The 11,977-nt window shown below is 44.5% G+C and overlaps 1 protein-coding gene across 1 annotated transcript in view; it reads right to left on the bottom strand.

Moving 5' to 3' along the window:
• Nucleotides 1-6,396: 6,396 nt before the first annotated feature.
• LOC138961662 (carboxypeptidase N subunit 2-like) overlaps nucleotides 6,397-11,977 on the bottom strand; it is a 9,601-nt gene continuing 4,020 nt past the window's right edge. Inside the window, exons 4-5 of the mRNA XM_070333334.1 lie at nucleotides 11,305-11,802; nucleotides 6,397-9,644 (exon numbers count right to left, since the gene is read on the bottom strand). Coding sequence (XP_070189435.1) covers nucleotides 9,209-9,644; nucleotides 11,305-11,802 — 934 coding nt within the window. The 3' untranslated portion in view covers nucleotides 6,397-9,208. The remainder of the gene's footprint in view (nucleotides 9,645-11,304; nucleotides 11,803-11,977) is intronic.

The following is an 11,977-nucleotide window of genomic DNA, read 5'->3' as shown; positions in this document are numbered from 1 at the left end:
TCTCTGTCACAGGCCAGCGATTCACCGCCTCTGTGTCCACTTGCCACAGTTGTTGCTCCCCTGCTCGGGGCCCGGGTAGCTCAGGTGGTAGAGCACTGGACTTGTGATCGAAAGGTCGCTGGTTCGAATCCGGGCCGGGACGGACACAGGTCAACTTTATGTGCAGACCCAGAGACGGTATCCATCTCCCACCCCCGTGTCACCACAGTGGCACGTAAAAGACCTCGGTCATTCTGCCATAAGTGCAGATGGCTGATACCACCTAAACACGCTTACACATGTAAGTCGGGTTAAAACCCGGGAACATGCCCCTAATGGCGTGAGGGCGTAAAACTTGAATTTCTCTCTGCTCCGCTGCTTCCTTGTTCAGCTATGTGCGGAGGGGGTGGAGGAGCGACTGTCAAGCCTCATTGAGATCAGGTCAGACCATAAAACTGTCAAGGACCATCCTTGACCTCATGTTCTGCCCTGTTATGTGAATTGGGTTTGTTTTGGAAAAGACGTCGGGTGGTCTCCCACGACAGGTTGAAACCGTGTTTTGGGACCGAAATTGGGCGGTCTTTGGTCTCGACAGGCAGGTGGTCTCTTTACACAGGTCATTTATATAGTAAAAACCATTGGGGATACTTTGGGGTGGTCTCCTTAGACAGGTGGTCTTAGGGGCAGGTTCGACTGTACAAAGAAATTCCCGTTGACAGTTCAGTCTCTCTCTCTCTCTTTCTCTCTCTCTCTGTCACTCTCTCTCTCTCTCTCTCATTAGTTTTCAGCCCTGACAGTATACAAAACTATGTCAAACACAAAAAAGTGTGAACAATTCTGTCATGTTTAGACAGTTATGCCGAACTTATTGGCTTACTTAGTGAGCAATTATGAAATTATGGGAGAATGTGTTAGAGCTGCATGCAAAGCAAAATGATGAAATTGCTGACGAAAGGCCAAGTTAATTCATCCAGCAAAGTGTTCCTCAGCTCTGGTTGATGAGGTTGGAATAATTTCGAAAACAAATTTAATGGATGGTGGTAATCGTTATTCTTTAGAGTGCGAAGTGATGGAGAGAACAAGGAAAAGCATTTAACTCAGTAACTTCATGCTAACCTTTGTTTTGTAATTACTATGATTGCTTAAAATAAGCATTATATGCTTGAGTATGTAATCATCCATGCATTGTTCTTGTCATGATTAAAATTGAATAAAGTTTTGTTTAAACCAACTCAGTAAGATACAAGTAATGCTAAACTCATCAGACCAGAACAAATGGAATTCTTTCGGATGAGACGAAAAACCGAGGTCCCTTCGTGTACACTACATTGGGGTATGCACGTTAAAGATCCCACGATTGACAAAAGAGTCTTTCCTGGCAAAATTGTATAGGCATAGATAAAAATGTCCACCAAAATACCCATGTGACTTGGAATAATAGGCCGTGAAAAGTAGGATATGCGCCGAAATGGCTGCGATCTGCTGGCCGATGTGAATGCGTGATGTATTGTGTAAAAAAATTCCATCTCACACGGCATAAATAAATCCCTGCGCCTTGAATATGTGCGCGATATAAATTGCATAAAAATAAAAAAAATAAATCCCTGCGGAGTACGCGCGATATAAGCCTCATATTGATTGATTGATTGAATTAGACACACATTTTTCATTTTCTTATGCAAGCTTTTTAGCCAAGGTGCATCTCAGAAAACATTTAGTCTTTCGAAGCCACTCCTCGGTGATTTTTAAATCCTTGACAGCAAAGAATAGCAAGCCAAAGAATTGTGTAAAAACCTTTAAAAAAAAACCATGGAAGTCTCACAAACTGTTTCAGTTTGTACTAGCAAAGCGCTTAGATACAATGTCTGGTTCTGCATCGTGCCCCTGTGGCACATCTCCAATGACAGTGGAACACTTCCTGCAGGACTGTCCAACACACCAAAACTTGCGAGCAGAGACCTGGCCTGCTGACACACCGATGAGGGACAAACTCTATGGACCCATGGAGAGCCTCCGGCGTACAGCAGCCTTCATCAGGGCCTCCGGAGTTGCTGTCTGAGCGAACGACGAAGAAGACAATGTCTGGTGAGTTGGTTGGTGCCCTTACACATCTTCTTTTGTAATTGAGAAAGGAAAAAGTATTGTTTTCATATCCGGTCACTTCCAAGATTCTAGTTTTGCAAGTGTGTTTGTACGTTCACGAAATACTGTGCTTATTCAAAAAATAAATTTTAAACTTGTTTATAAAGCCTACTTCAGCGAAAGACTTCCGTATCTGTAAACCAACTTCTGATAAACCTCTAACCCCCAAAAATGGCTTTAGATAATTTGAGCACTTGTACTCGCAAAATAATGCCCTCAGACACCAACCGCTTGACCAACACTGACCGAAGAAGGAATGTGAGTGGAGGGGAAGTGACTCAAGCAGACAACGCGCTTGTTAAAAGCCAAAAGAAATGGAAATCATAACTAAAGGAAGTGATCTCTTCCGTCCGCTTCTCACCAGATAAGAGGATAGAAACCACTCTCACTCTTCGCTCAGAACCTTGCTCCACAGTCATCTAAGAATAACCGTCTTCCTCAAGACAGAAACGTCTTTTCTTCAATCATTAATTCCACCATCGTAGAGCCCACCACCCCTTTCTGCAGTTCTGTGGAGTGTCCGCATCATCAACGCAAAGAGAATTAATCCTAAGTCTCTCTCCACGACCGGTGTATTTTCTTTCCTGGATCTTAACTTAGCATCTTCTCTCCTCTTCTTCGTCGCTAATACCGTGTGAAAATCCGAGTCGCCCTCACAATTGATGCATTTAGCGGCAGAATATTGATGTCATTTGCACAATTTCGCGCTTCGTTAGCTTGATTAGCCAAGCGTGACAGCTCAGCGCTTGCCTCCAGAACGTGGTCTTTGATTCCGTGTTAATCTTCCCCCCCTAATCTAATGAGACTATGGCGGGTTGTCGTTGTCCGTTGAGCCGGTGTCGTCTGCTGCGCTTCTTGTTAATCAAGTCACAGGCTATCAAATCTTCCCCTCTCTCTAAAATCCCAGTCTCACGGTGTTTCTGTCTGTCTGTCTGTCTCATGCTGTCTGCATGTCTGACTGGCTGGTCGCCAGTGGCAGGCTGGCTGGCTGGCTGGCTGGCTGCCGCCCTTCTTGTAATCAAATCACAGGCTATCAAATCTTCCTCTCTCTCTCAAATCCCAGTCTCTCGGTGTTTCTGTCTGTCCGTCTCATGCTGTCTGCATGTCTGACTGGCTAGCCAGTGGCAGGCTGGTTGGCTGGCTGGTTGGCTTCTTGGAAATAAAGTCGCTGGCTTTTAAATCTCTGTCTGTCTGTCTGTCTGTCTGTCTATCTCTCTCTCTCTCTCTCTCTCTCTCTCTCTCTCTCTCTCTCTCTCTCTCTCTCTCTCTCTCTCTCTCTCTCGTCTTTGTGTATGTGACCTAGTGGTTTTATTTAATTTGAAAGGCAAGTGAGTAGTCAGTTCACTGGTGGGGAACGCAATCGTTTGCACTGAAAAGAAGGTAACTTTAAAACATTCGAGAAGTCATGTTCGGCTTTTTACACAATTTGAGGCGGCACTGTCACGGCCACATTTTCTATCAAATTGATTGACATTTTGGCAATAAGAGTCGTCTCAGACGGCGTACTGGGGTTCTGCTGATGCTAGTCCCACCCTGCTCCGGATAACCAGTCCCCCGTTTCTTTAAAGCGAGACTGAATTGGCGAGTGAAGCGAGGCGAGGACTCGAAATACTGTTTCTTGGGCAATTCTCGCCGCGAGGACCGCTATGATTTGGCGAGAGAACGCTAGCATGCCTTGGAGGTGCTCGCATCGCGAGAAAAAATTGGCCGCCGCGCTGCTGCCAATCTGATTGGCTGTTCATGGCCGTTTACCGAACAATGCAGACGATTTTGTCGGTATCACTGAACCACTGAATGGTGTTTAATTCTTGCGTAGCTAGCCATAAAAACGTTTCATAAACACTCTCGCCTCCTAGCTCAAAGAGCGGCTAGCCGCGAGCAAGTCTCGCCTGAAAGAAACACGCTTCAGCATGAAGGGTTAACACACCGCTCAGTGGTTAGCGCTCGTGCGACTCGTCAAATGACGCAGCTGTCTCGCGACCGGCACGCGCTTGTTAAACTGCGCCCTCTCCGCTCCCCCGCTGCTTCCGACACGAACACAGGAAGCGCGGTGCGGAGAAGGGTCTAGTTTGATGGGCTTATTAATTGAAATAACTCGCTTTTCATGAGCTCCCGTCCGCTGTCTGCAAAAGGGGCCAGAGCCTGCGCGGGGCCCCCCGAGGCGCTCTATTACCAGCGATTATGTTATTAAAGACGGGTAACTCCCCGCCGCTCGGGGTCATCAGCTCGACGCGGGGTTGTCTTCCTTGGTCCGGAGAGGCGACCTGCTTCCGGTTTGAGTCTGCTTGCCTCTCGTGCAAGAGCCTCATCATTTTGTTCTGTCTCCATGGTCTGGGCCACGCTCGATGGTGGGTGAAGTGAGGTTTGCTTGTCGCTGTCGCTGTCGATGGTGGGGGTCAGTGATGATGGCTTCACAAGGTTGAGGGAGTATGAGGATGGCCGGCGGCCTGGATTTATCAAAAGCTGTGTTGAGTCGTTCCATGATAAACCCACAAAAGTGTTATTTTCTCCCTTTATTCAATCTAAGTGTCTTAACATTTCGCGGCAAACAAAACAAGTCGCGTAAGGCGAAATTACTACATTTAGTCAAGCTGTGGAACTCACAGAATGAAACTGAACGCACTGCATTTTTTTTTTTTTTACAATGACCGTAGTCCGCCGCTTGTGCTAAACGGAGTGAAACTGACGAGCCTGTTTAGCGCGGTAGTGGTTTCGCTGTGCTGCATAGCACGCTTTTCTGTGCCTCCCTCTTAGTGAACGACGAAGAAGAAGAATGTGCCTCTCTTCGTTTTAACTTTCTGAGTGTGTTTTTAATCCAAACATATCATATCTATATGTTTTTGGAATCAGGAACCGACACGGAATAAGATGAAATTGTTTTTAAATCGATTTCGGAAATTTAATTTTGATCATAATTTTTATATTTTTAATTTTCAGAGCTTGTTTTTAATCCAAATATAACATATGTATATGTTTTTGGAATCAGAAAATGACGAAGAATAAGATGAAATTGTTTTTGGATCGTTTAATAAAAAATAGTTTTAATTACAAGTTTCCGATTTTTAATGACAAAACTCACTCATTAGTTTTTAAGCCACCAAGCTGAAATGAAATACCGAACCCCGGCCTTCGTCGAAGATTGTTTTGCCAAAATTTCAATCAATTTAAATGAAAAATGAGGGTGTGACAGTGCCGCCTCAACTTTTACAAAAAGCCGGATATGACGTCATCAAAGGTATTTATCAAAAAAATGAAAAAAACGTCCGGGGATATCATACCCAGGAACTCTCATGTCAAATTTCATAAAGATCGGTCCAGTAGTTTAGTCTGAAGCGCTCTACACACACACACACACACACACACAGACACACACACACACACACACACACACACACACACACACACACACACACACACACACACACACCACGACCCTCGTCTCGATTCCCCCCTCTATGTTAAAACATTTAGTCAAAACTTGACTAAATGTAACAAACAAAAAACAACAAACAAACAAACAAACAAACACACAGATCAACCACAACTACATTAGAAACTGTTATGCCACTCTCTTCACCAATAGTTGTCTCTTAATTTGTTTTGAGTATTGTTGAAAACACAGGTCTTTTGCTCGCTACAAGATTCATAACTGCAAGGGTTTCAGAAGAATGCACATAAAGCTGTTAAACTTTGACCATCGACGGGTATTTCAAGCATTTGTTGATTCAGTCACTGTTTGCAGTGAGGTGTGTGTGAGTGTGAGAGAGAGAGAGAGAGAGAGAGAGAGAGAGAGAGCGATGGTGTGTGTGAGAGAGAGGGAGAGAGTGTGTATATGTGTGGGTGTGTGTGTATGTGTGTGCGTTTGTATGTGGGTGTGGATATTGGGTACAAGCAGGCACATAGCCTGGTTATAATCTGGACTTAAAATAAAGACAGACGAATAAACAGAAACACAGACAGACAAACAGACAGACAGACTGCACACACACACACACACACACACACACACACACACACACACACACACACACATCGTTTTTGTGTGTGATTATTTGCTTTCTTGATTGTTTATTTCTTTGTTGAACTATGAATACAGCAAAGAGATACACAATTTATTTACCAATTCAAGCTTAGGCCGGAGAACACTTGACGAAAACCAACGTGTCATTTCACCAACACGCACGCACCGCGCACGTACCCACGCATGCAAACAGATACGCATTTACGCACGTACCCACTCCACCCCCACCCACCCCCACCCCCCCCCTCCCCACACACACACACACACACCTTCGCAAATCCGGTCTATACAAAACGTGAATAAACACATCAAAATAATCACATTCGCATCTACTTCACTTTTTGCAAGCTCGATCGAACGCTTTCACAGACTATGATTTTTGTTTTCTCTCCCCTCAAACCAACGGAGACTTCAAATCACGGAAGATAACCGGCTGAGCGGTGTATCCCCAAGAGAGACCCCCTCTGTAATGCGGTCCCCGGACTCTCTTTACCACAGACTGTGCGTGTAATGGAACAATTAATTATTCCAGTCGACGCAAACGAACCTGCACATAATTCCATAATCTTGCTCTGCAAAACGATTTAATTGGCATTTGAATCAATTCTCGGTGTCCGGCAGGGGCCAATTACTGCGGTATCCTGCTTGTGATGCCCTCCAAATTATCTCCCTTGGTACAGGGTCGTGAGCAACTGATCGGCTCAAATGGACAAGCATAAAAACTGCAACAAGATGGATTCAGCGATTTTTGCCCGGCGTTTTCGACCTTGTCGAAGCCAGTCGCCGTTTTTACCTTCAATGTTTCCGGCTTTTCACATTAAAAAATACACCATAGATGTGAAAAACACCATTATTTCATGCATTAAAGAGAATCTTTCTGTTAAAACTTATTTAAAACTTTAAAAACATAAGACACAAAACAGAAAAATTGTGTAACCAAGTACCTGATTTTGACTGTTAAAACACTTGTTGATACTTGACACTGAACAAAGAAATAATTATTAACAATTGTGCAGTTTTGAAATCCAGTTACTATTATTCCTACTAGACATACTTTTGACAAACCTGAAATGAGTATTTGAGTTTTTATATCAGATATCGCACGAGACGAACGAGAAGACATTATTTGGCACAGTTGTAAAGAACAAGAATGCATGTATGATCGAACCTGCCCTTGCGACCACTTCTCGATAGTGACCACAAAGGATGTGTGTGTGTGCGTGTGTGTGTGTGTGTGTGTGTTTGTGTGTGTGTGTGTGTGTGTGTGTGTGCGTCAGTGTGTGTGTGCACGCGTGCGTGTGTGTGTGCACGCGTGCGTGTGTGTGTGTGTGTGTGCGTGCGTGCGCGCGCGCGTTTTATTTATGCCAATATGCTGCACAAAAGGCTACAAATATGGTGCCCTTGCAGACAGATACAGAGGCATATAACGCAAAGATAAATTTAAAGGAAAACTAGAAATCAAACTATTCACAGCACGACAGAGATAAAACGTTCACACAGTGAAATGAGCGGCGTAAACCAATGAACACCAGTAGGCTATGTGACACAATTTTGAACCGAGATTTGTCTTCATCATTCAAATGACGGTTTGTTCGATACGCAGTTGGAGTGGTTGGTGATGATTGTTGGTGTTGTTGTTGTTGTTGTGTTGTTGTTGTTGTTGTTGTTGTTGTTGTTGTTGTTGTTGTTGTCACAAGTTGATTTTGCTGCTGTTGCTACATGCAAACAGTGCCACAACTCCAGCAACTGTCATATCAATACTATTAGAATGTGAAAATTATAAGATGTTTGGTGGCTTGTTGACAGACCAGCTTTTTTGTTGGTCCAAGGGGACCATATCGTCTTTTGTTTCATCTTTATCGACCAAAGCCGAAGGCCGCGGTTGATAAATATGAGACAAAAGGCGATATGCTCCCCGAGGACCAACAACAAAGTGCTGGTCTGACAACAAGCTACAGTTCACTGTACCAAACATCGTTTTTGTCATCATTTTGGTTGTGCAACAAAATGCACAATGACCCACAGGGAGACGAATTTTTAGAATCCAACTCCGGGCCACAAAGCATCGTCACAGTAGCACGAGATAACACGTCAAACTTGTATGTGACGTCAAACGTAGCTTGTTGACGCTTTTCTTCCAGTCTGAAAATGTACAGAGCTGCGATCATACCTGTGAATTCAGTAAGTGTTGAGCATATTTCTTTTCTTTTAAGTGTTTATGACTTTTCGTTGTGGATTTTGCGATTACAGAGATGAGTTGCAAATTAACTATGAGTCGCCGCGGTAATTATCAACATTGATTGGGTCTTTGAGAGTGAATGCTTACAATCGTTGTCCTCGGAAACACAAATCCAAAGCCACGATGGTTCCACACATCAAACAATCAGCCTGATTGGCTTTTACTTTGACAATCCACGTTTCACATGAAAGCTCAAACCCATTCACCACTTCGAGTTATTGCATGGGGAACATGAGATTTATTTACCAGGTGTTTGTGAATGAAAACTCGTGAAAATGATGACAATATTCGATATTCACACAAAATACGTTAATTCCTATATATATATAATTATATACGGCTCTATCCCAAAACGAAAACAAAAATGAAAATAATTCGGACACTAGTGCTTTTACGAGGTCGTGTCAAAAACTCCCTCTGATTCCCAATACGAAAAAGTTCCCTTTCCACTGACAGTACCATCCTCGACACATCACGTGATAGTGACGTCACATACCACCACTGTTCCACTATTTTCACCAAAAACCAATCACTCTAACGTCCTTGGCTGGGGTCGGACTGGTGCACTACAAGCGTGTGTCAGAACAGAGAAGAGGTTTTTACGTTATACACTTCACTCGCCAACATCAAAACAACGTATATATATATGTTACAGTTAATCTGTGAAACCAGGGAATACGTGTATTAACTAAACTATTTTAGGTAATACATGAATTAACTGCGTTTTTTCCGTCAGTTAATTCATGTATTACCTAGTTGATACACGTATTCCCTGGTTTCACAGATTAACTGTAACATATAGGCTATACAATGCAGAAACAAATAATTCAAACGTCACTGGCTGACGTTAGGTCTTGCGTGGACTCAGTTTCCTTCGTCGTGAGTCTTTTGTACCCGTTCCTGAACGAGGTCAGCATGATCATCACCTTGCCGCCCTCCGACCTTGAACCCTCAGCTCCGCTGCCCAGGTCAAGGTCAAGGTCATCTACTTGCCCGTTCGCGCAGCTCCCGTCGTCCTCTTCTTCGTTGTCCTTGACGTTTTTGGTGTAGACGGTGATGTAGCGACCTTTGGTCCCCCGGATGATTTGACACGGCATGCTTCGTCTTCGGTTCCACACGAAGAGGACAAGTATCACCATGGCAACGCCGATGAAGCACAGAGCTATTATGACCTTGGCCCGGACAAGGTCCTTGGGGCAGGAGAGCTCGTCAGGTTGCAAGGTCTCCAGCTCTTGGCCGTGCAGTTTCAGGGGGTCTTCGCACCTGTTGAGAGAAACGGAATACTAATAAAACTTGTGGAACAAAAATGAGGAACAGACTTTGAAAAGATTTGTTAAAAATCGAAGAATCTAAATCAGTCCGCTTTGTTCTGGAGACAGCAATCAATCAATCAATCAATCAATATGAGGCTTATATCGCGCGTATTCCGTGGGTACAGTTCTAAGCGCAGGGATTTATTTTTTTATTTTTTATTTTTTATTTTATGCAATTTATATCGCGCACATATTCAAGGCGCAGGGATTTATTTATGCCGTGTGAGATGGAATTTTTTTTACACAATACATCACGCATTCACATCGGCCAGCAGATCGCAGCCATTTCGGCGCATATCCTACTTTTCACGGCCTATCATTCCAAGTCACACGGGTATTTTGGTGGACATTTTTATCTATGCCTATACAATTTTGCCAGGAAAGACTTTTGTCAATCGTGGGATCTTTAACGAGCACACCCCAATGTAATGTACACGAAGTGACAGCCTCCGAGCTAAGGATATTATGGCTTTGAAGATCGAACTCGGAAAAAGACGTCTTTTGTTGTCAAATAGGACTTTTGTTTTAAACTAAATGATCGTATATGATCTTCGAACCGTACCTGACACCGACCCACAGAAACATTTACATTTGAGTCTTGTTATCGTGGAAACTTCGTTTGTTTGTTTGTTGGTTGGCTGGCCGTTGTTGTTGTGGTGTGTTTTTGTTGTTTTGTTTTTTTTGGTTTTTTTTTTTGGGGGGGGGGGGGGGGGGGGGGGGGGCGAGGGTTGTGTTTTCTGGTCGAATAATCTATGGTCTAAACAAGAGCGGGCTATATTGGTCTATACTGACCCATTGTTGAACTACGTTAAAGCCATATGTACTCGATGACTATACACGCTAATTGCTTTACCAACAGCTGGAGACAGACTAAATTAAGTTCCCTGCAAAATATTGTGGTCTAGGACCCCTTAAATGTTGAGATATTTGAATTTTCATTTTGATCTGGATCGTCCTATTTATAGATTTGGCAACACATGTAACGTTGATGCAAGGGAGAGAACACCGCGGCTTTGTTGACATCCTCACTTTTTCAGAGGCTAGAACAAGCTGTAATGCATGTAGCCTGGTAGCTCAGTTGGTAGAGCACTGGACTTGTGATCGAAAGGTCGCAGGTTCGAATTCGGGCCGGGACGGACACGGGTCAACTTTATGTGCAGACCCAGAGACGGAAGCCATGTCCCACCCCCGTGTCATCACAATGGCACGTAAAAGACCTTGGTCATTCTGCCATAAGTGCAGGTGGCTGAATACACCTAAACATGCAGACACCTGGGTAGCGCGACTCCGTTGCTGCTAGCTTTCCACTGGGAGGAAGCGACCCGAATTTCCCAGCGATGGGACAATAAAGTAATGAAAATGAAAATGTATTATGGTCCGCGCATGGTGACGTATCGTCATTATATGGTCTTATGGTGCGTTTGACATCGATTGTGGGCAAACTACACTTTGTAAACACGGGAGTGCGTTAGTATGCCTTTAAAGCCCAAAAGAACTGCGAGTCAAACCTAAATGGCAGTAAATAAATTAATCTTCCGTCATAGAAACTGCCCCTAACCCACCATGCACAAAAAGCTGATATTGAATCCCTTCACATTCAAGTAGCCTACCTGATAGAAGTGTTCCCCAGCGGGTGACCGGCCGTCCAGCTCAGCTTGCAGTCGCAGTGCCAACGGTTGCCATGCAACGTCAGCATCTGCAGTTGTTTCAATGGCAACAGCTCTTCGGACAGGTAGGTCAGACCGTTGTGGTCCAAGAAGACCTCAATCAGGTTTTTTTCACTCCCTCGAAACGCTCTCTCGGGAATCGTAGCAAGACGTCTCGCGTGAGTCATCGAGAGTCTCGACAGTCTCGGATAACCCGAGAAAGCTCCATCCTTGACCTTGTGCAAATAGGGCAAAAAGTCAAGGCGAAGGTCACGCACGGTGGTGTTGACGTACCCCGTGTCTCTCAAGGCCAGGAAAGGGTTGTGGCTCATGTCGAGAGTTTGCAGTTTCTTCAGCGTGGCGAGAGCGCCGACAGGGATGTCGGAGAACTGGTTTTCACTCAGTCCCAGAAACGACAGGGGAGTCTGAAGGTGGAACGCTGTGTCGAAGATATAATGCAGGCTGTAAGATAAAAGAAAATAAAGATGAGTTGTTGAGTAAGCCCACGACACGTTTGCCGCGTTCGCGCTCGCATATATGCACGCCTGTGTACGCACACACACGCAGTCACGCACACGCACGCACGTACACACACTCGCTGGCAAGCACGCACGCACGCACGCACGTACACTCGGCT

This window comes from Littorina saxatilis, linkage group LG3 (genome assembly GCF_037325665.1).
Source record: "Littorina saxatilis isolate snail1 linkage group LG3, US_GU_Lsax_2.0, whole genome shotgun sequence".
Classification (NCBI taxonomy): domain Eukaryota; kingdom Metazoa; phylum Mollusca; class Gastropoda; order Littorinimorpha; family Littorinidae; genus Littorina; species Littorina saxatilis.
Note: the sequence above shows the minus strand (reverse complement) of the source record. Positions and strands in the feature narration are given on the sequence as shown.